The sequence below is a fragment of the Manis pentadactyla genome, chromosome 12 (genome assembly GCF_030020395.1).
Source record: "Manis pentadactyla isolate mManPen7 chromosome 12, mManPen7.hap1, whole genome shotgun sequence".
NCBI classification, from domain to species: Eukaryota; Metazoa; Chordata; class Mammalia; order Pholidota; family Manidae; genus Manis; species Manis pentadactyla.
The window spans coordinates 93,249,222-93,272,203 of record NC_080030.1 but is presented as its reverse complement, the minus strand read 5'-3'; the positions used below and the strand labels follow the sequence as shown (position 1 = coordinate 93,272,203).

Sequence of the window (22,982 nt, the reverse complement as noted above, 5' to 3'; positions counted from 1 at the left end):
CTACCTTATCTTCAAATTTTCACTGGTCTGCAAGGAGCCTTCATGAGCATCCTATTGTGCGGGTCTGTCCCTTGTTCTCAGACGCTTCACTCCAGCAAGTGTATTGTCTTGAGGAGTCACCTGCCCTTTAATTTCACCCTCTTCTTTTCCAAATTGTAGGAAGAAATTGACACATCAAGACTCTTTGAGTGGCATGATGGGCCTCTGGTTCTGGCCATGAAGGAGGATGGCTTTTTCCTCTTAGATGAGATCTCACTGGCTGATGACTCTGTCCTGGAAAGACTCAACAGGTACATGCATAAGAGGTTTGCCCTGTGTTTGATGTGTTTGCTGGTCTGGTTTTTATAGATATTAATTCTTGTGCGTGGTAATGTACCTCGTAGGTGCATAGTAAATGTTTGAAAATGATAATGAGTTAATTGCTTTTTTTTTGGCTTTAGCACAGAGGGTCTCCTTTAAGAAACCTAGTTTTTCTGTTTTTCTGTCCATAATTAGAAAGATGGGACTGTGGGGTTTGTAGGGTTAAAACAAATGAGCCTGAGTTAAAATTCTTTAAGGTAAACTATATGGCCATTATCTTAATTTTTGGAAAGAATTGAAATCAGAATTCTAGATGTTATGTCTATAAGGCCTTTCCTCTCATCAAAAACTCAGACCAATATGAATCTTGATATATTTTTTTCTACATTGAGATAAAATTTATATATCACAAAATGCACCAATTTAAGGTATAATTCCACAAGTGTTAGTGAATTTAATGAGTTTTGCGACCACCATAATCCTGTTTTATAACATTCCCATCCCAGTTTTTCAGTTTATCTTTGACACCATTTCCTGTTCCAAGTACTGATCCACTTTTTGTCTCTAAATTTCTCTTTTGGGGACATTACATATAAATGATCTCTTCTCTGACTTTGCATTAATATTTTGAGATTAATCCATTTTGTGGCCTGTTAGCAGTAGTTTGTTCTTTCTGATTCCTGATAGTCTTTCATTGTGTAGGTGTGCTGTGTATTTTATCCTTCACTTCTTGATGGTATTTGGGTTGTTTCCATTTTTATGACTAACACTGCCATAAACATTTGCAGATGGGACTTTTTTTTTAAACAAGTGCCTTAACAGGGCATAAGTAGAAAAGGGAATTCTTTTTCTTTTGATCAGACATACTGTGTGATCAGAAGAAATTGGGACAATGAGTCATTTAAAAATCTGTGGTGGGAAACTTTAACTATTATGTAAAAGCTCATCAGAGGAGATAAATTCTTTTTTCCCTTCAAAAGAACTTTGAAGACCACAAAGATGAAAGAATATCTCTGCCTTGTATAATTTCATATTCTCCAATTTTTCTTCCAGTGTCCTTGAAGTGGAAAAGTCTCTGGTATTAGCTGAAAAAGGTAGTCTAGAGGACAAGGATAATGAGGTAGAGCTGTTGACTGCTGGGAAAAAATTCCGTATCTTAGCAACCATGAACCCTGGGGGTGACTTTGGAAAAAAAGAGGTAAAACTGTGTTCCTGAAGCATTTTTTTTCCCCTGGTTTTTCACCTCACCTCAGTGGCACCTATAAATGGAGTATGTAGAAATGCATTTAGAATTTTATGTTAGGTAAAAAGTGGCTAAAGGTAAAAGTCCAGAAAAATATTTTACAATATTTCATCTGTATACTTGAAACCCGTATAAGATTATATATCAAACTACAATAAAAAATAATAGTAATAATGAATGAATGAATGAATAAATAAATAAATAAATAAATAAATAAAATTACTATAAGGTTGAAAAATAATTGACAGATAAACATTTCCTTATTTGACATTTCACTTTATGTGCATGAAATTTAATTGTTTCAGTCACTTTGCCCAGTTTTTACATATGTTCCATAATGGATTCTCACAAGAACTCTGTGTGAAAGTTATTTTCTTACTTTATGGATGAAGAAAGTTGAGACTGAAATTAAATCTCCAGCTTTGTTTTCATAGCCAACTCTCATAAACATGAGTATGGCTTTATGAGTGATTTTTTAAAGTAACAAAAAATCACAGCCAGGAACCTCTTCCAGTTTTGCAGGTGGAACATGTTCTCCCAAAGGTTATGTAGGCCACTTGGGTTCTTGGTAAGAGGAAAGGGTAGAGGGGCTATCAGGATCCAGCCAGGCTCCGACCCCCTGAACCCTGCGGCTTTCAGGCTCGCAAAGCCCTTGGTGAACTCTCAGTTGTGTGTGTGATCCTGGTCTGTTATAAAGTTGGGAAAAGGGTAGCGTGGTAGTAGGTCAGGGACGATGCGAAGAAATAGGGGTTGATTGTGAATGAAAGTGGTCAAGATTGTTGGTAACCTGGTGGGTGCCTGGAATGTGAATGTGATATTTTGGGGCTAATTTTCTTCAGTAGCATAAAAAAAGAGATTATCAGTATGTGCTTCAAGAAATGTTCTGAAGAGAAGAAATAAAATATATCACAGTTTTAAACAAAGTATGAACTGGTTCCTTGGCAAGTGGAAATTGCGCAGAAAGATCTGATTTCAAGATTGTGTGTGTTAACTTGCCTGTCAGGTTACCTTAAGTTTTTCTTAGACAAAGATTGCTAACTCTTACCTCAGGGAGAGCTACCATTTAGTTTTACATGCTTAGCAAGCAGAGCGAGGTAGGATTCTGAAGACCAGAGGAACTACTTGTCAAGGATGGCGACGAGGTGCACTCACACATGAGTGAGGACGGGCGTTCTAGTCCTGCTGTGGTAGGTCAGAGAGAGACAGTGGCTGGAGTTCATTGTCAAGTAAAAGGAAAGTGAATTAGTCATTACATGTGTGTGGCATTGTAAACACTTGTGAGTTAACTGACCTAGGGGAAGGGTAAGAAAGGTAAGAGGAATGCAGACAGGGCAGAGGCCCTCAGACTGGAGGCATAAATAGCTCTTTGCTATTCCAGAAGTAAAATATCTACCACCTTATGATTTCCCTTCCTGTGAGTTGCACAAAAGTCTTCGCCTACTTCAGACAGTGCTTCCTTATGAGAAGATAGCTTTTATTTTCTCTAAAACACTGCTTATGTAATTGAAGGTAAAAAGGGCCTCTGCTTAGGTCAAAGTACTTAGGTTTGGGAGTCACTCCCTCGGACTGGAATCCTACCTGCACCGTCTATTCTCTAAGACCTTGAACTTCTGTACCAAGTCTATAGAGAAAGTGAAGGCAACTCCTGCTTGGCGGGTATGGTGAAGATTCATGAGGTGACATATGGAAGGAGCAAGGCAAAGTAGGTTTCAATAAATCAGACCTAGTAATAGAGGTCACAGAAGCAGCATCTGGCACTTGGCAGACTCACAGCTAATGTTCTTTGAAAGGATTTATTTTCTAGCTTTCTCCATAGGCATTACATTCATGTTGGATTTTGTGTTCCTTATAGCTATCTCCTGCCTTAAGAAACCGGTTTACAGAAATATGGTGCCCTCAAAGCACTAGCCGAGAAGATTTAATTCAGATTATCAGCCGTAATCTTCGTCCTGGATTGTCTCTGGGCAGAATAGATCACAAAGGTGAGAGTTTCAGTTGTGTGGTTGGGTGGTTAAGGGTGGAGGGGTGTGTGGACTGGGAGTGACGGGTGTGATGTAGGACACTATGTGTATGTGTGGGGTGTTATAAAGAGGAGAGAGGGAAATGGAAATAAAACAGATCCAAGGAAATATGCTGGTCTGCGAACTTCTGTTGAAGTGTTTGTTCTTCACATCGCCCTCTTCACCAGGGTTATTAAATTCTAGCTTCCTTATTTCACTTGTTGGTCATCTTTATATGAGGTATACTTATTTAGCTAAAGGTGAAGAAAATTTGGTTTGAATTTAGTCATTACCTCCATTGCAAAATGTTTAGAATTTTAAACTGCATTTCATTAGTTGTCACCAATGATTCATTAGTTCACTTTATTTAAAAATTTTTTATTGTGAAAATTTTCAAACATAAGTAAAATAGAAGAGTAGTACTAAATAACTGCCATAATCTAGATTTAACAAGATATCCAGTAAGAGTCAAAATATTTATTATGTGTTTTTTTAATTGAACCTAGATTGCTTTGATATATGTATGTTTAACTTTTTTATTGAAGTATAATTGACATACATTTTTTTAGGTGTGTAACACAGTGATTCAATATTTGTATATATCATAAAATCACCATAACAAGTCTAGTTAAATCCCTCACCTTGATAAATATATACATCTTTCATAGATATCAAATGAGGTAAATTTAGAACCCAGTTCTGGTTCCAAGCCTTGGTACATAGTTTTTTGGATCATTTCACTTCTTTCTTGAGGAACATAAAAGGACATCTGGTTCTTTGAGATTTGGTTCATGGATATGTTCAGCTTTTAAAGGTACCCTGAAGCACACCTTCAAAAATAGGATAGGTGCGGATGGCAGCTGCATGGAACCCAGTCTCACCTATGGTGTGTCAGGAAAAATTGGGTCGCTTGTTTGAGCAAAGACTTCCCACATTGTACTTCCACATTCACAGGTATACACAGTTCTTCGTGAAGAGCTGGAGTTTCCAGGCCCCACCAAATATTGGAGCCACTCAGTAGCACAAACTAAGCCTGTGGTTCTCTTAGTCACCTGGAGAATTGTAGCAATGATGCCTCCTGGGCCTCACACCCAGTGTTTCTGATTCAGTCAGTCTGAGTTCGGGGTGTAAGAATTTGCCTTTCTAACAGGTTCTCAGGTGATGCCAGTAATGTTGGCAATTTGTGGCCCACACCCAGAACTTCTGCCTTACCTTGGTTGTGTGCTGTTTACAATGCTGCATGTATTATGAAAATTAGAGTAAAAGAAGGAGGAGAAGACAGACATTATTAGGCAGGCATGGTTTGTCTTTAGGCTCCATGTTGGGGCTGGATCTCCCAAGGACAAAAACCTTGAATCTTACTTTTCTGTTATTTGGATTGTGGTAAGAATGGCAGAGGATGCAACTGCTGTTACACTGCATGTTTGCCCCATGTGGGCTTCATGTTTAATTGAGTAAACAATTTTGCCTCCAGGCAGTAAACATTGTGACCTCTAGGACGTACCTCTGATCTGAGCCTCGCTGTTTGTCCTTAGGAAACTTGTTTATTTCAAGTTTGCTGCCAGTTTGCATGGCAACAGCTTTGCTGGGGAGGCATTAGAGGTCCCACAGGAGCATGTAGAAGGGAGCAGTGGCTTAATAATTTATGTCAGTTTTATCATCTGGAAATGGATCAGGTTGGCACAGTGTAAAAACATGTTTAAAAACTGCAAAGTAAAACAGGAAGCTAGACGTGGCCTTTTCCCCAGATTTGCTTTAAAGATATTTAAGATTTAATGAGCTTAATATTTTAACTGATTATGAATTTTAAATTTAATTCTGATCTTATTCAGAGTACTTAAGGTATATTTAGTGTATTATCTTAATCAAAATATAAATACTACTATGGTTTCTTCTTTCTCTAGTATTTTCATTCACAAATCTTTATAGTTTTATCCGTATTTTCATGGTATGAATGAAACAAAAGATTCCTTGAAATTGATGTATTAAAAAAAAATTTAAAAGACCTCTTTTAAGCACGTAGCTGAACTTCTTAGCTTCCATTGGTCATGGCCAGATTGCTCTCCAGAAAGACTGTCTCATTCACAGTGCTACCAGCAGCTTCGTAAATGTGCCTGCACGGCATGGTCCTTCCAACATGGAGTTTTCATTTTTTTCAAAATAGTAAAATCCATTATTCTTAAGTTAATGGATAGTCTAAAATCTCATTTTCTTTAATTATTAGATGTGGAGCATTCTATGTGTTTTTAAAAACGATTCATTTTACATATTAGTATTATGTATGTTTTGGATAATATTCTATATTACATTTATCACAGGCTTCTATATTATTAGTTTTTAATATTTGTTGCAAATATATATACGCATACATACATATATACATACATACATATATATATATATATATGTAATACACACACACACACACACACACACACACACACACCCATCTACTTTATCTCTAAATGATTGTTCAGTAGTCATGGTTTAAATCCCTTTTAACAGTGAATAAAGTTGCTCATTTTCATTAAGTTCATTGATTTACCTCAGGTTTATTCCACTCTGAAATGCAGATGTAAATACTTGTATTTAATATGTAATTGTTGAAACAGTGTTTCTTTCCTCATTGTTACTGAGTTTATCCCCTTGAGTTGTCATTTTAAGTTCTTTTTAAAGATCAGTTTTTTTCTGTAATTAATTTTTTCCCTCCTAACTAATTTGTTTTTCTCTAACCAATTTACAGTGTAGACTTGAAGGCTACTGCTTTATAGTCTTGTTTTATAGCCATGCTGATTCTTCCTCATCAAATTTCCCTTTTTAAAAAAACATTCTCTGGTATTTCTACTTTTTAGATAAATGTTTACTATTGACTTCAGAAATTTATATGAAGTGCTCTATTAAATTTAATTGGCATTGCTTTGTGTCTCTATTTTTTGTTTTCAAATACTTTACAATATGAAGTTGTGATAATTAGAAGTCATTTAACTTACATCATGAAACGAAATTTGTGAATTCTCTACTTTGCTGAATTCTGATGCATTTTAAAAAACAAAAAACCTGAAATAAATACCACTAAAAATGTCACATTCCCTGTGAATCAGTTTAAAATATAATGACATTTCTGTATTTTCTAAAATCATTGTATCTGAACACGAACCAAATGAATAATTTGTTATTCATAAATAAATGAATATTAATTATGGCAGCTTCTTATGCTCTAATTCTCAAATTGTTTTGTTTGTTTGCTTTGGGTGTAGGTATGGAATGCTATTCATGAACTCAGTGGGAATGCAGTAAAAGCTGTGGACCCCACCTCTTAGAAAAAGCATTCATGTATATTCACAGAAATTTGCATTTAATCTCATGGAGCACCAAGCCCTGTTGTGCTATCTGTGGGCCCCAGATTACAAATCCCCATTCGGAAGTCTTCTGTAAATAGCAAATACTTTTGCTTCCTTGTGTTGTAGGGGCTGATATAGCTGCAGTGATGCTGGATTTCATTGACTGGCTGACCCACCAAGAATTTGGCCGAAGGTGTGTGGTCAGTATCAGAGATATCCTGTCCTGGGTTAACTTCATGAACACAATGGGGGAGGACGCTGCTTTGAAAAGGCCAGAGACCATCTCCACTGTGACGTCTTTTGTCCATGCTGCATGCCTGGTGTACATAGATGGAATAGGTTCAGGTATGTCAGTTGTCTGTTGGCTGGAGGGGACGGGATTAGGGTAGAGGAAAGTACACAATGGGGCAAGCCCAAACCTCTGATCCAGATACTTTATAGAATCACTTACTCTAATATTTCTGGGACTCAGAATGGATTTCTTTTTCTTTGTACTCTTTTTGAGAGGTGGTTGGTATAAAACTCCTCATTGCTTACACAACAGGGACTTGGTAAATGTGAAGAAGTCTGTATGAGTTTGGTTTTAAGTTTACTGTAATTGCATAAAATCCAATATTTAAGTTCCATTTTTTGCCGTGAAGATTAAAAATATTAAAATGATCAGTAATACCACAGTAATTACTCTTTATCTCCAGGCTGATTTATCATGGCGTGTCTGGGGTGCTTTACTGAATAAGCTGCTGCTGAATTGATGATATTTTAAACTGTGGGGAGAGGAGAGTCACGCTTCCTTAGGACTGCTTACCCTAGCATTCGTAGGGTCTCATTTCCCCAGGAAAAATGCCCTAGAGCTGCTGAATGCTGTCACGTCGTCCTTGTTTCCTTTATCTTTTAGGGGTCACAACTTCTGGGTTTGGTACGGCCCTCTTGGCTCGCAAACAATGTCTGAAATTCCTAATCAAGAAACTTTCAAAGATAGTCTGGCTTACAGAATGTCAGAAAAAAGAATTGAAGATTTATGACAGACTCAAGGCCAAAGAATTCACTGGGATAGAGAACCTTTGGGGAATTCATCCATTTTTTATACCAAGGGGTAAGAATGATTTTAAGTGAATGAAGATTCTCTTGTTACAGATCATGGATACTTGACTTTCATTGTGATATCATGATGGATTTTGAAATAGTTATCTGGGTTAGAATCTGACTTGGCATAACCATAATTGTGTGAGTGGTGAAAAATATACAACTGGTGTGTAAAAGTAGGGGAAAATACACTTTCATCTCTGAATAAATTGTGTAAAAATGCATTTATTTGGTGTTCAAAACAAGAGCTTTCCTATAGTGGTAATAAAGCCCATAATGTGTTAACTGTACAACTTCATCACTGGTTACAAAAACAGTTTTATGAACCCTGTGGGCAAGAATTGTGTCACTTATCTTCCTGTCCCTGGCATCTGACATGTAGTCAGCTTTCATAGGCATTTAGAAAATGTCTCTTGACTGAATGAATGGGTGAATGAATGAATGTTAAGTGAAAATTGCAAGTGTGTTTGAATTCTAATCCTTGCTTTCATTCTTACAAATATTTAAAATGTGGCAGTTAGAAAAGATAGCTTCTAAGGCACTTTAAATTTTTTAGAGTGTTTTAGCAGATTTAGCAGATTGTTGCTTTCCTTTTTTCTTGTCCCTTACTTCTTCCCTACATTACTAATTGTTGAATTCCTGAAATGTATAGTGGTGCAGAGGCAGTTAGTAGGCTTTCATTGGTGAACAAAACCAGCCAAGTTCCTGACTGAATAGAACATTGACCCCTTTCCTGTCCTTCTTCAACAGTACTCTCTTCATGCCTGATGGGGCCTCTATGATCTAACCTTTAGGTTCCTTCCCTAAGCCATTGTCATATATTCAGTTCTCTTAGGTAGGAGCTACATGCTAGTGGCCTGAGACTGGGTGGTTCTTGCTTCATTCTCCTTCCATAGCTGAGATAATAGATGTTTTCCTAGCCCTCCAAACCGGTATACCAAAAGTTTCTTCCAGGAGACATAGTGGCACAAATGTTAAGCCTATAAAACTATTATTCGTCTGCATGTCAGTACATTACGGTTCAAGAACACATACTGGATTATCTTAGATAAAATTATTTCTACAGAACCGTGGAGCCTATGCACCTAGATTACATTTGACTCTTAGGAAAATACCTTTTTATAAAGGCAAATAGTACCAAGAACCTGTAGTAATTCCAGGTATGGGTTGTAAAAAGAAAGATGTGTGCTTGCAGTTAGACCTATGTATGTAGGTTTATGTATAGGTCTAAGAGATGGAGAGATCTGTATAGTAGGGCCAGATTTGCTAGCTATGCTTTAAAGCATTTTATGGATCAAGAAGTGGAGAAATGTGGAAATAAGGCTAAGCATTTTCACTGCAGAATGGTACCTCGCCAACCGACAGTCCACTTGGTGGAATCTGATGAACTTGAGTTGATATGAATATATGATTTGGTGACATCCAGCTTATATGTGGCTTTTCTCCACTTAAGGACCTGTCCTGCACAGGAATAATATTGCTGACTATGCACTCAGTGCAGGAACCACGGCTATGAATGCCCAGAGGCTGTTAAGAGCTACAAAACTGAACAAACCTATTCTGCTGGAGGGCTCCCCTGGTGTGGGCAAGACAAGTTTGGTGGGAGCATTAGCAAGGGCTTCAGGCAACATCCTTGTTCGAATCAACTTGTCGGAGCAGACGGTAAGCTTAGTCATCCTGCTGCTGGTGAGGGTAGTAGAGGGAGTAATGTTTGTATCTGTGTATAGTTCCTAGTCAGAAATAGTTATGACATTTTCAGTACCTCAAATAGTTCATGGTGATAAACACCAAGTAACATGGCCTTCCAAACGAATTCTCCTTCTGGTTTCAGTAGTAGTTGACATCTGTAATGTTATTCTCTCTGGATGCTTTCTTCTAATTTTCTTTTGAGAGAGAATGCCCAATTCAGTATTAATTGTAATGTAACCTCTATTTTGTCATTTAAAAAAAAAGGACCTTTAAACAATCTTATGAAAATAAGGAACAGAGATGAAAAAAGTAAGTGAGAATCTCTTGGAATGGGGTCTGGGAGCAGGGCCTGGATGTTATTACTGTTCCTGTTTTTAAAAGTTTAACCAATTTCCAAGTATAACCACAGTTGAAAACTGCTGATCTTGAGCTCCAGCATTAACGCATGGGTACATGGAGTATTGTGATTAGAAGGTTCTCGGGGGCATGTGTGGGCACCTGGTGAAGAGTGCTGGGATTGCTTAGTTCTGTCTTGGGTGTAAGAAGGAAAAAGTCTGTAAGAGCCAAGTATTTATCATTTTAGATTTAGGATCTTGGGATCTTGTTAATTTTTTATGTAATGTTGACTTTTCCTTGTTTCTACCCCCGCTCAAAGGACATCACAGACCTGTTTGGAGCAGATCTACCTGTTGAAGGTGGCAAGGGAGGAGAGTTTGCCTGGCGTGATGGCCCCTTGCTGGCGGCTCTGAAGGCAGGCCATTGGGTCGTGCTGGATGAGGTGAGAGGGCCGTGCATCATGCCAAGCACAGTGTGACAATCATGAGGAACGGCCATACTTTTCAGCCTTAGGGCATTTCTCAGTGGATGATCATGTTACTGGATAGTAAAGACAAATTCTCAATGAAAAAAGTCCTTCATGGTTTCTTTTAAGAATAAGAAGTCACTTGTCAGACAGTACATACAGAAGTCCCTCTATATATAACCTACAAATTCCTACTTTTGTAAGCTAGCCTTCTGAGAAAAACTGCTTCTTCACTAGTTTAGTCTGTGTCTCTGGCAGGCATGTTGTTTATATTTATTTTGTGGGCATTTTACAAGGAGTGTTAACACCTCATGTTTGTATCAGTGCAACAGAGGGACTGGGGAAAGTTATCTTAAGAAGAGATATAAAAAATGGTGAGAAAATGATCAGGGTTATATGTGCATATTGGATAAATTTTTCACCTGAAGAACAGACCACATCATGAGACCTGTGATAAGTGCTGAATCTCGGGGACCGCTTGGCAGCTTAGAGAGATGGAAAAGTGATGCATAAAAATAAGTCGAAGGTTGTGACAAAAGGAATCAAGTCATTTTAGTGTGTTAATTCAGGAAAAAGCCAGAAAGTAGTTGTGGAACTTAAATGATTGTAGTGATGAAAGTGCTGTAGATGAAACTTTTGACATAGGTGCCAGAGGGTTCCCCAGGTTCAGACCCCTCTGAGTCTGAAGTCAGGGCGTGCTGTGGGGTTCCTTTTTGGATGAGTGGCTTCTTACTTGTCTTGGAGAAAGATAATGGAGATGGAGTGTTCCCTCTTCTACCACTCCCTACCCCTGATTTTTTTTGAACAGAGATGACTGATAGAATATTCATTAGCCAGGAAAAAAAGAATGCTTAGTCTAAAAGCCTAAGACTTCTGACCATACTCCTATTGGGTTGAAATGCATCCAAGTACCACAAGCCATTTTGGACTTGCAGTTAAACTTTTAGAAGCAGCTTTTAGAACTTGGCCTATTTGGGAATATACAGTGGAGTTGTGGTTGTAATGCATATGTAAATGTGATACTTCTAATATGATAGTCTTGTGTTTTTGCCCATTTGCATTTAATTGATTCACCTTTTCCCAATTGAATTTTCCCATGTTAGCTAAAAACTACCCATACTTCACATTCTTGAGCTCTGAATTCAGCATCTGAAGATCTCTATTTAGCTCTTTTCATTTTGGGTGTAACAACTTCTACTTGTTCTTATTCATAAAACTTGGTGAAAGTTAGTTATGTAGATCCACTTCACGTGGTTTATATCATGTCATGACTTTAAAGCCCATTTGGAGATTTCATTCGGTATTGGAGCTGGGAAAGATACTTGCTTATTTAAGTATATAAAGAACCATCTTACCTCATCTTTAAAAATCTCAGAGTGAAAATGAAATATCTGTGTGTTGGCAAATTTTTTTTGGTTTTTTTGGAAGCTATGATTTGTAAAGTATGCTAATATAGGTGCTTATAATGGGTACAATTTAATTTTAGAGAAGATTTTAACTGTTCTTTAATAAACTCAGTCTGAATATTTATTCAGTTTATTTAAAATTACTGATAATTTATACACCCCAAATCTCTGTAACTATAAATGAACTAATAATAGGATGAATGCTGATTAACCCATCTCTCAGGTTAAGAAATGGAATGTTACCAATGTTGTTTGGGCCTCCTGCTGAAGTAATACTGTCTTACTTTTGTGCGTACTTGCTTTTAGTTATAGTTATACAGCATATGGAATAAATGTATGCATTTCCCCTCTAACCCCAATAGCTCAACCTGGCTTCTCAGTCTGTATTGGAAGGACTCAATGCTTGTTTTGACCACCGAGGAGAAATCTATGTTCCTGAGTTAGGAATGAGCTTTCAAGTGCAGCATGAAAAGACCAAGATTTTTGGGTGTCAAAATCCTTTTAAACAAGGAGGCGGGAGGAAAGGCTTGCCCAGGTCTTTCCTTAACAGATTCACTCAGGTAAGATTTGCTGTTGCCATAGAGTCTGAAGTGGGAGTGTCTGGGTGCTGAGACTGGTGACATGTTGCAATTAGGATGCTCATTACCAGAATGAGAGAGAGTCAGTTTAATAATCCATTTTTTAATTCCATGTCTTTATTTATTTATTTATTTTTAAATTTTTTATTAAGATATTATTGATATACACTCTTATGAAGGTTCCACATGAAAAAACAATGTGGTTACTACATTCACCCATATTATCGAGTCCCCCCCGTACCCCAATGCAGTCACTGTCCATCAGTATAGTAAGATGCCACAGATTCACTGTTTGCCCTCTCTGTGCTACACTGTTTTCCTGGTGACCCCTTACACCATGTGTACTAAACATAATACTGCTCAATTCCCTTCTCCCTCCCTCTCCACCCGCCCTACCATACCCCTCCCCTTTGGTAACCACTAGTCCCTTCTTGGAGTCTGTAAATCTGCTGCTAATTTGTTCCTTCAGTTTTGCTTTGTTATACTCCACAAATGAGGGGAATCATTTGGCACTTGTGTTTCTCCACCGGGCTTATTTCACTGAGCATAATGTCCTCTAGCTCCATCCATGTTGTTGCAAATGGTAGGATTTGTTTCTTTCTTATGACTGAATAGTATTCCATTGTATACATGCACCACATCTTCTTTATCCATTCATCTACTTATGGACACTTAGCTTGCTTCCATATCTTGGCTATTGTAAATAGTGCTGCAGTAAACATAGGGGTGCATATGTCTTTTTAAGTCTGAGAAGTTGTATTCTTTGGGTGAATTTAGTTCTTTGAGGAACCTCCATACTGCTTTCCACAATGGTTTAACTAGCTTACGTTCCCACCAGCAGTGTAGGAGGATTCCCCTTTCTCCGCATCCTCAGCAGCATCTGTTGTTTTTAGTCTTTTTGATGCTGGCTGTCCTTACTGGTGGGAGGTGATACTTCATTGTGGTTTTAATATGCATTTCTCTGATGACAAGCAATGTGGAGCATCTTGTCATGTGTCTGTTGGCCATCTGAATTTCTTCTTTAGAGAACTATCTCTTCATATCCTCTGCCCATTTTTTAATCGGGTTATTTGCTTTTTGGGTGTTGAGGCATGTAAGTTCTTTATATATTTTGGATATTAACCCCTTGTTGGATATGTCATTTACAAATATATTCTCCCATACTGTAGGATGCCTTTTTGTTCTATTGATTGTGTCCTTTGCCGTACAGAAACTTTTTAGTTTGATGTAGTCCCATGTGTTCATTTTTGCTTTTGTTTCCCTTGCCCGAGGAGGTGTGTTCAGGAAGAAGTTGCTCGTGCTTATATTCAGGAGATTTTTGCCTATGTTGTCTTCTAAGAGTTATGGTTTCATGACTTACATTCAGGTCTTTGATCCATTTTGAGTTTACTTTTGTGTATGGGGTTAAACAGTAATCCAGTTTCATTCTCCTACATGTAGCTGTCCAGTTTTGCCAACACCAGCTGTTGAAGAGGCTGTCATTTCCCCATTGTATGTCCATGGCTCCTTTATCATACATTAATTGACCATATATGGTTGGGTTTATATCTGGGTTCTTTAGTTTGTTTCATTGGTCTATGGGTCTGTCACTGTGCCAGTACCAAATTGTCTTGTCTTGATTACTGTGGCTTTGTAGTAGAGCTTGAAATTGGGGAGCATAATCCCCCCAGCTTTATTCTGTCTTCTCAGGATTGCTTTGGCAATTTGGGGTCTTTTGTGATTCCATATGAATTTTAGAATGATTTGCTCTAGTTCCTCAAAGAATTCTGTTGGTATTTCAATAGGGATTGTGTTGAATCTGTAGATTGCTTTAGGCAGGATGGCCATTTTGATAATATTAATTCTTCCTATTCATGTGTGTGGGATGTATTTCCATTTAATGGTGTCTTCTTTAATTTCCCTTATGGCTGTCTTGTAGTTTTCAGGGTATAGGTATTTCACTTTCTTGGTTAGGCTTATCCCTAGGTATTTTATTCTTTTTGGTGCTATTGTGAATGGATTTATTTTCCTGATTTCTCTTTCTGCTAGTTCATCATTAGTGTACAGGAATGCAACAGATTTCTGTGTATTAATTTTGTATCCCACAACTTTACTGAATTCAGATATTAGATCTAGTAGTTTTGGAGTGGATTCTTTAGGGTTTTTTGTGTACAATATCATGTCATCTGCAAACAGGGACAGTTTAACCTCTTCCTTGCCAATCTGGATGCTCTTTATTTCTTTGTGTTGTCTGATTGCTGTGGCGAGGACCTCCAGAACTATGTTGAATAAAAGGGCTGAGAGTGGGAATCCTTGTCTTATTCCCAAACAATTAAAAATTTTATAATGAAAGTAATGCATTTTAATTAAAGAAAAGTGGCATAGAACAGAAAATACCATGAAGAATAAAAAATCCAGTTTCTCCATGCCAAAGTCAAGAATTCTTACTTCCTTTATTCTCATTTACATAGGTAGGAGTGTGTGTATGTGTGTGTACACATAAGCTTACTAGTTTTAATACTTATTTTTCAAAGTTGCACTAATCTAGAGGTTTGGAAATGGCCCTAGATGTTAACTTTGTTTAATGAACCTGTCCCTTGATAATTAAACAATTTGCTGCCTATCTTTTAAGAATAATTTAGTTTATTATGAAAATTTGAAGCATATTGAAAAGTTGAACAAATTTTAAAGTGAACACTTTTATGCTTGCCATCCAGAATTTTGATAGCATTGTACATAATATGTAGGAGGTTTTTGTAAAACAAATATACATACCTTTTTTGAATTCACTAGAGTTAACAAAAAAACCTCTGTTGCTGTATATGATTTCATACATGTGTATCCTAAAAAATGCAAGGAAAGAAATTTCTATACCTGAAAATGTTTGTGTGTGTGTGGGGGGGGGGTGTATGTATGTATGTGTATATGTATATACACACACAGGTACAGTTGACCCTTGAACAATACAGGTTGCAATTGCATGGGTCCACTAATATGTGTATAATTTTCAATAATACATTGGAAAAGTTTTTGGAGATTTGCAACAATTTGAAAAACCATTTTTTCTCTAGCTTACTTTATTGTGAGAATAGTATATATAGTACAGATAACATAAAAAATATTTATTAAATGACTATGTAATAAGTAAGTCTTCTGGTCAACAGTACGCTATTAAGTTTTTGGGGAAGTTGATATCACAAGCTGATTTTTTTACTGCACCAGGGGTTCAGCACTCCTAGCCCTTGCATTGTTCAAGGATCAGCTGAAGATACATATATATATATATATATATATATATGTATATATATACACACACACACTACATGCTACATGCCAGATACTATATATACACATGCAGAGATACTGTTATTTTGGTGTTGAATAAAAATTTCACAAGTGGTGGTTGTTTCCAATATTGGTAAATAGAAACTGTAACATTTCTTCATGCTGTTTTTGTATTTAATAGGTCTTTGTGGATCCTCTTACAGTAATTGACATGGAGTTCATTGCCAGTACTCTGTTTCCAGCCATTGACAAAAATATCGTTAAGAAAATGGTTGCTTTCAACAACCAGGTAAGTACTTACTTGTATTAATTGCTCTTTATTTTCCTGGTTGTAATTGAGCCATCATTTTCTCAACATGGGACACTACCAAATAAATTATCAGTCACTCTGAGATAAATCACATAGAATTCTGCAAGTTTCTAGTGGAGTGAAGCTACTCATTTGAGGGTTACAGTGATTCAGTTCCGTTTTATCAGTGTTAATGCTTACAGGTATTCCTGGCATTGAGAAGTCTGAGTTTGGAGAATGAGACATCAGAAACAAGCCTATAAATAATTATTTTAGATTATGTATGCATTTATGTTATATTGATAGTATTAATGCAGTGCCTAGAAAATGGGACTTCTTTCCCAATAAGTATATTTTCTTTTTAGATTGATCATGAAGTGACTGTCGAGAAGAAATGGGGGCAAAAAGGAGGACCATGGGAATTCAACCTCCGGGACCTTTTCCGCTGGTGTCAGTTGATGCTGGTTGACCAGTCCCCTGGGTGTTATGATCCTGGTCAGCATGTGTTTTTGGTCTATGGTGAAAGAATGAGAACCAGGAAGGACAAAGAAACGGTGAGTTTCACAGTTGCTGTTTGTGTTTTCTTTCCACCCGAAAGTTGACTTCATCCTAAGGGAGAGAAGGGGCATACTCACTAATGCCAAACCCAGTAAAGCTGCAGAGAAATCTAGAAGTTAAGGGAAGAGACTAAACAGTCACCTACCTTAAGGTCTCACAGTATAGGGTAATTTGCTTTGAAGTATACACATGCTTATCCACCTAAATTGCCATGATTGCAAACTTTCTTAAAATAGTATTACCCTCCACTAATAAAGAACTAGGTCTTCCTTCATCTTTCTGAGCACAAAGGGGAGAAGCAGAAGGAGAGATTATATCCAATAGAAGAGGAGAGTTTTCTGTTTTTAAATAAATGTCCAATTATAAAGTATTCTATCTAGAAAGTATCAGTAGATAAAAAGAGGGGATATCCTCCATTTAAATGGAAGTGAAAATATTCTTTTGTAAATAGGAAAATAACACTAGATTCTCAGTTTAATTAACTGAGATAATAATGTATTCACTTTGCTTTGTGATACTCAAAGACTGGCCTCACTGGGTGCTCCCTCTACCTGCAGGTGGGAGGTGCTGTCGTGACCCCTTACAGACAAGGATCCAAGGCTTAGAGTAATGGAACCTCACAAGTAGCAAGTGACAGAGACAGTTCTCTGGCCCAGGCCTTTCCACTCTGTCAGCTATTCCTTCTAGTATATCATAGCTGTTTAAAAACTAATTAATTAGTAAATAGTCGCTGTTTAAAAACTAATTAATTAGTAAATAGATTGATGCATTAGAAGCAGTAACCTTGGTGAATGTAAAGACATGGCTATCCCACACTGTGTGTGGCTTTCACATACCTTTGATTCTGCTGCTGAGTGCCAAGATCCCTTTTTATGTGGAATTCAGAACCTAGCCATATGTTAACAAATCATTCATTTTGTGCAAGTAGCTTTCAGTCAGTACATTAGGACAAAATGTTTCAGCTAGTACTTTTTTTTTTTTTTACAAATTTATTGATAAAATTCATATATCATCACCTAGTATTTTAATTTCTTCATCTACTTTACTAGTTAGAGTATATTAATTGTGGCCAGACACTAGCCAATTGTTGGGTAACTAACAGATGGGTGTAGGGTGTGGAAGGCTTCCATCACTTCTTCAATTCACCAAATAGGAGTCTTCTGAGGAAGAAAAAAATGTTAGGAAAAATAATAATGGAAGGAAAAAGCCTTAAGAGCTGGAAGGGTTTGGATAAATTGAATATGGCTTTATAAAACTAATTAAAGCAGCTGTAATTTTAACTCTGATAGACTATCAGGGAGAGGAGATTATGTGCTTTAGAGTGGAAGGCAAGGTCAGGAATCACCTGCACCCAGGGACAGGCAGCAGGAGCACCGTTTTTCTCTGCTGCTTGGTGACTCACAGTCAGTCTTTGATACTGGTTGTGATTTTACCTTTATTATTTTTCTCTAATGTCTCCCTTACTATTAAAAAAATTTTTTTAGTTGAAAGGTAATTGACATATAACATTATAGAGTTTCAGGTGTATAACAATGATGTGATGTCTTGTATACATTGTGAAATGATCACCACAATAAGTCTAGTTAATGTCTGTTATCTTACATAGTTACCAAAAAAAACTTTTTTCCTGTGATAACTTTTAAGATCTATTTTCTTAGCAACTTTCAAATATGCAATACAGTATCATTAAGTGTAGTCACCATATACATTACATCCCCATGACTTACTTATTTTATAATATCATTATTGTTACTTTAATTTTCTGACTTCAGTCCAATGTACAATGGTTAATTTGAATATTACCACTTTGTTAGAAACACACAAATTGGTGTAAATATTTTTGGTAGCTGGAATTTTTCTTTCTGCTGTGGGCTGAATTAGTGTTTTTTACACACCCCTGTCTTCTTCCGTGCCCCAACTCCTCTTATATTTTTAAAAGAAATCCAAGAAAGAAATGGGGCTAATGAAAAGTTTTCTAACAGTGTTCCTGCTAAGGAAGGGATAATTGAATGTAAATTATCAGTTAGAGATATAACTTTGGTTGTCATTTTACATAACTATTTAGGGAATAATATGGTATTTTTGGGATCAGACTGGCTTAGATTTACAATCAGTTACTAATGTATACAATCAGTCATGTAACTGATGAATCCTGTTATTCACATGTATCAAATGGAAATGATACCTATTTTTCCAAGGCTATAAAGATGAGAATCTATTATAAACATCTCCTATAATGTTTGGCATATAGTAGGTGCTTAAAAATGGTCATTTTCTTCATAATCTTCATGTTTCCATTCTCCTACTTTCTTCTTAGGTGGTATCTTGAATGACGAAAGCAAATTCATTTTTCATCTCTAGATTTGTCATAGTACCCATGGCTTTATTTTAATTTATGATATATTCTGACTGAAACTCAAATACTTTGAGATTATGTGACTACTCTTTGCTTCAGCTTCAGTTTGCTTTCATTCTGAAGAATTAAATAAATATAATCCTTTTTATAAGAGAAAATTCAAAAGGATCAGAAAATTATGACTTCTGTTCTCACAATATGCTATGCATGTTTTCTAGAAGTCTTTATTTGAGAAGGTTTGGCTCATAATTTGGTGGAGTGATTTGTGTTTTGATTGAATATAGGTCATTGCTGTATTCAAGGATGTGTTTGGTTCAAATTCCAATCCATATCTGGGAACAAGACTGTTTCGCATCACTCCCTATGACGTTCAGGTGAGACTAAGATAATCCTCTATTCTTTTACAGTGTTTATGATTTCTTTTGCTCCTTTTACCAGGCGTGCTTGTAAGATCTCACTGGCATGTCTCTTTTCAGCTGGGCTACTCAGTCCTTTCCCGTGGCAGCTATGTTCCTCCCCGCCGTCCCCTGTCACTGCTGCACCAGTCATTACACTCTCTGGAGTCAATTATGAAGTGTGTCCAGATGAGCTGGATGGTCATCCTAGTTGGGCCAGCCTCTGTAGGCAAGACCAGCCTGGTCCAACTCTTGGCACACCTTACTGGTCACACATTAAAGATCATGGCTATGAATAGTGCAATGGATACTACAGAGCTTCTGGGTGGATTTGAGCAGGTAAGTGGCCTGCCTTTGATATTTTCAGGCAAAACATATTAAAACCTGTGTTTTGATTGATGGTCTTCTGTGTTTGTGGTAACTATAATAGCAGTGCTCCTTGTAGCCTGTGGCTGTGCTGAGTTCACATGCTTTGGGAATTTCAGGTTGATCTTACTCGGCTGTGGAGGCAGCTGCTAGAGAAGGTGGAGGGCACTGTGAGGGCGCTGCTAAGAGACAGCCTCCTCACTGGTGCTGATGATGCCGAAGTAGTGCTGCGGGCCTGGAGTCATTTCCTTCTGACTTGCAAGCCCAGGTGTCTTGGAGAACATGGTAAAGGTGTCACGATGGAGATTGTCAACAAGCTGGAAGCAGTATTACTGCTTATGCAGCGGCTCAACAATAAGATCAACTCATACTCCAAGGCAGGTATGTGGGTTTGGATGTGTATCAGACACTTACCGTTGCCCATAGAGTATCCATTTATGGAGAGTAACAGATTTGTAAAAGAAGTGTCCATAATTTTTTAAATTAATGTAATGGCTATTAAGAATCAGAATTTGAAAATATTTTTTTTAGAAAGTAAAGTGGAGATGATGTATAAAATACTCAGAATTTGTGATCCTAAACACAGTAAGGGAAAGAAGTTGACTAAGGAGAAAGAAACTGGCTATTAAGCTTGATGGTTTATTTGGTGTGTAACCAGATAACGTGAATGTGAAATCACTTGCATGTGAAGGTGGTATTGTTTGTTGGCCTTTTAAGAAAAATGAATAATATCTCAAGAAATTAAGCTTAAACTGAAGAATAGAAATCTAAACTGATAGCTAGAATATGCTTATTAAGTTTGTACAGAAAGTAGAAGAAATTCCTCAATTAAAATGGAAACTTACTTCTCTCATTTCGTGGTACAACTCTCCGGGTGGTGATGAGTGTGCCTTTTGGGGGGATCAAAGGTAAAGGTGAGCCGGTTGTGTGTCACTATTGTAGGGTTAAAGGCATTGGGGAGAGGGGTGAGCACGTCAGACACTGATGACATGCCAAAGTCCCCGGCTGCTGCCCCATCCCAATCTGAAAAATGTGCCTTACGCTAGCCATTCCTCGTGCTGATGTAAATCTAAGCTCTGCCTCCCCCTACCTTCTTTAAAAACTCACTGCCTGTCTGCTTTCCCGTGACTTCCCCGGCCTGTGATGACCAGACCGCGGAACCTCGCCCGGAGGCATTCAAATAAATTACCTTGCCCTTTGTTGCCTCTCTTTGCCTGCTTATTTCGGCTAGAATTGATAGTCATCCTTGATTTCCAAAGGCTTGTAACTTGTAACAAAGAGTTGATTCCTTAGAGATGAAGAAATGAGACCTCGGTTGTAGCTCTGTCAACTTCGTATCCATTGCTGTGCTTCAAATAGTTTACTTTCTTAGGCAAGAGAATGATTTTACTATTGATCTGTCATTTGCCGATTCATGGCCACTGTTTGAATTTGAAATCCTTTACTCGTTCACTTAGATTAATTATTAAAGATATTTAATGGAGTCATACATCACTTTATATATTTTTAAAAGATGGGTGTTATAAAATATACCATTTAGATGTGAATTCCTATGAGACCCTTAGTTAAATATATTTTCTTTTGATCCTCACATACTGCATTAAAAGGAAAGATTATCCCCATTTAATACATAAGGAAATAGATGCTCGTAGAGGTCAACTGACCTGCCCAGTGTCTTGTAGCATCAAGTGCTTTCCTTCAGTGTCATTTTCTTCTCATTTGCCTGATGTGCATTTGTCACTCATGCAGCCTTGAGGATTTTTTTCTTTTTTTGGAGGAAATTGTTCCATATGTAGCTGTTTGACTCAGTGTGTCTGTGGGAGGAGATGGGTTCAGGATCTTCCTGCACCACCTTCTTGAACTAGATCATTTTGAACTTTTCAAGCTTGCTTTTAAGCTGTATAAGGTTAGTCCAGAGTAGCGTTTACTCTAGGGCTAGATTAACCCCACCGTTGAGGCATGGCCCTCGCAGCATCTGTGCTGAATGTCCTGTATAGTCATTCAGTGGAGTCTCTCCACTTTGGCTGGTGGCAACGAGAGTGATACTTATTCCAGTGTGAACTCTGGGAAGCGTTCAGCTCAGCTCCCCAGTTACTTTCCTTTCCTTGGAAATTTTTGCTCATCCTTGTGGAGCTTCACCCTGTACATGCATGTGAGATTTTTATTTATCCAAAGACTCCAGAGGCCCTTATCTAGAATTATGGAGCTATATTTCTGAGCAGTTCCTTAACCTTAAGTACTCTGCCCGTTATTCTAGCTGCCTTGGCCTCCCTGAATTCCAGTCTGTTTCCTCAAGTCATTGAGACCACCGGGGTCTGTTTGAGTTTGCTCTTCCTGCTTTACCATCTAGAAGTTGCTTCCAGGTGGAAATCTGGGTCAATTATAGGGCTTCTTTTCTTCAGGTATCACAGCTCCCTGCTATTGTCCAGTGTCTGAAAGCAGTTTCATATATTTTTCCTTGTTTTCTAATTCTTACCAGTGGAGGTTAAGTCTAACCTTTGTTACTTCCTCATGGCTAGAAGTAGGAATCCAATGTATATATATATTACCTTGTGATCTGGAAAAGGGTCATGAGCCAATTTCCAACAAAAAAGAGCAATTGAAATATTTCCAGGGATGGGCTATGTAAACTAGAAAGCACTCAGCAAATTAATGCCAGCTGTTAATATGTCAGTTTAATGACAGTGATTGCATTGTGCCAATTTATAGAACTTTTGTTTGGTAATAGAATGGGATTAACAGCACTAGGTTGGAAGCCTTATTCTCCTGCCATTTGGGAAATTATATAAAGATTTCTTTCCTTCTTCACCACATTTTGAGTCACCTCTGTTTAGTCATTAATTCCAAAAGCCAGTAAGAAGTACTTCCTGACCCTAAACCTAATTTTTTTACCTGCTTTAATTAAACAAAAACAAAAAAGTGTCAATTGTTATGAAACTTTAGAAAATTGGGCCAAAAGTTTCCAACTTTCTTTTGATATACATTAAGTGGGTTTTGTTTTTGTTTTTGTTTTGCTTGTTTGTTTTTGATTAATTTGAAATTAAGTGTTCTGGCTGTGACATTTCAGAGTTCTCCAAACTTTTGGAAGAGTTCCGAAGCTTTGGGCTGAAGCTGCTGCAGTCAGCGAGTGGCCGCAGCCGTGGCACGTTTGAATGGGTTGACAGCATGTTGGTTCAGGCCCTGAAGTCTGGAGATTGGCTTTTGATGGACAATGTTAACTTCTGCAAGTAAGGACCTTCTGCCCATTCACGAGTGGGCCTGATTAAAATTTGAAATGTTTGTCAAGATACAAACCCAGGTGGAAGCTCTGTT

The 22,982-nt window shown here is 37.5% G+C and overlaps 1 protein-coding gene across 3 annotated transcripts in view; it reads left to right on the top strand.

Moving 5' to 3' along the window:
- Positions 1-22,982, top strand: part of MDN1 (midasin AAA ATPase 1) — a 180,192-nt gene that overhangs the window by 82,884 nt on the left and 74,326 nt on the right. For all 3 annotated transcript variants that reach the window (XM_036882440.2, XM_036882434.2, XM_036882449.2), the window contains exons 31-44: positions 160-290; positions 1,354-1,498; positions 3,396-3,525; positions 7,011-7,229; positions 7,780-7,977; positions 9,421-9,629; positions 10,312-10,434; positions 12,227-12,424; positions 15,888-15,995; positions 16,361-16,549; positions 19,194-19,283; positions 19,386-19,643; positions 19,790-20,051; positions 22,738-22,897. In XM_036882440.2, the coding sequence (XP_036738335.2) occupies positions 160-290; positions 1,354-1,498; positions 3,396-3,525; positions 7,011-7,229; positions 7,780-7,977; positions 9,421-9,629; positions 10,312-10,434; positions 12,227-12,424; positions 15,888-15,995; positions 16,361-16,549; positions 19,194-19,283; positions 19,386-19,643; positions 19,790-20,051; positions 22,738-22,897 (2,420 nt within the window). The remainder of the gene's footprint in view (positions 1-159; positions 291-1,353; positions 1,499-3,395; positions 3,526-7,010; positions 7,230-7,779; positions 7,978-9,420; positions 9,630-10,311; positions 10,435-12,226; positions 12,425-15,887; positions 15,996-16,360; positions 16,550-19,193; positions 19,284-19,385; positions 19,644-19,789; positions 20,052-22,737; positions 22,898-22,982) is intronic.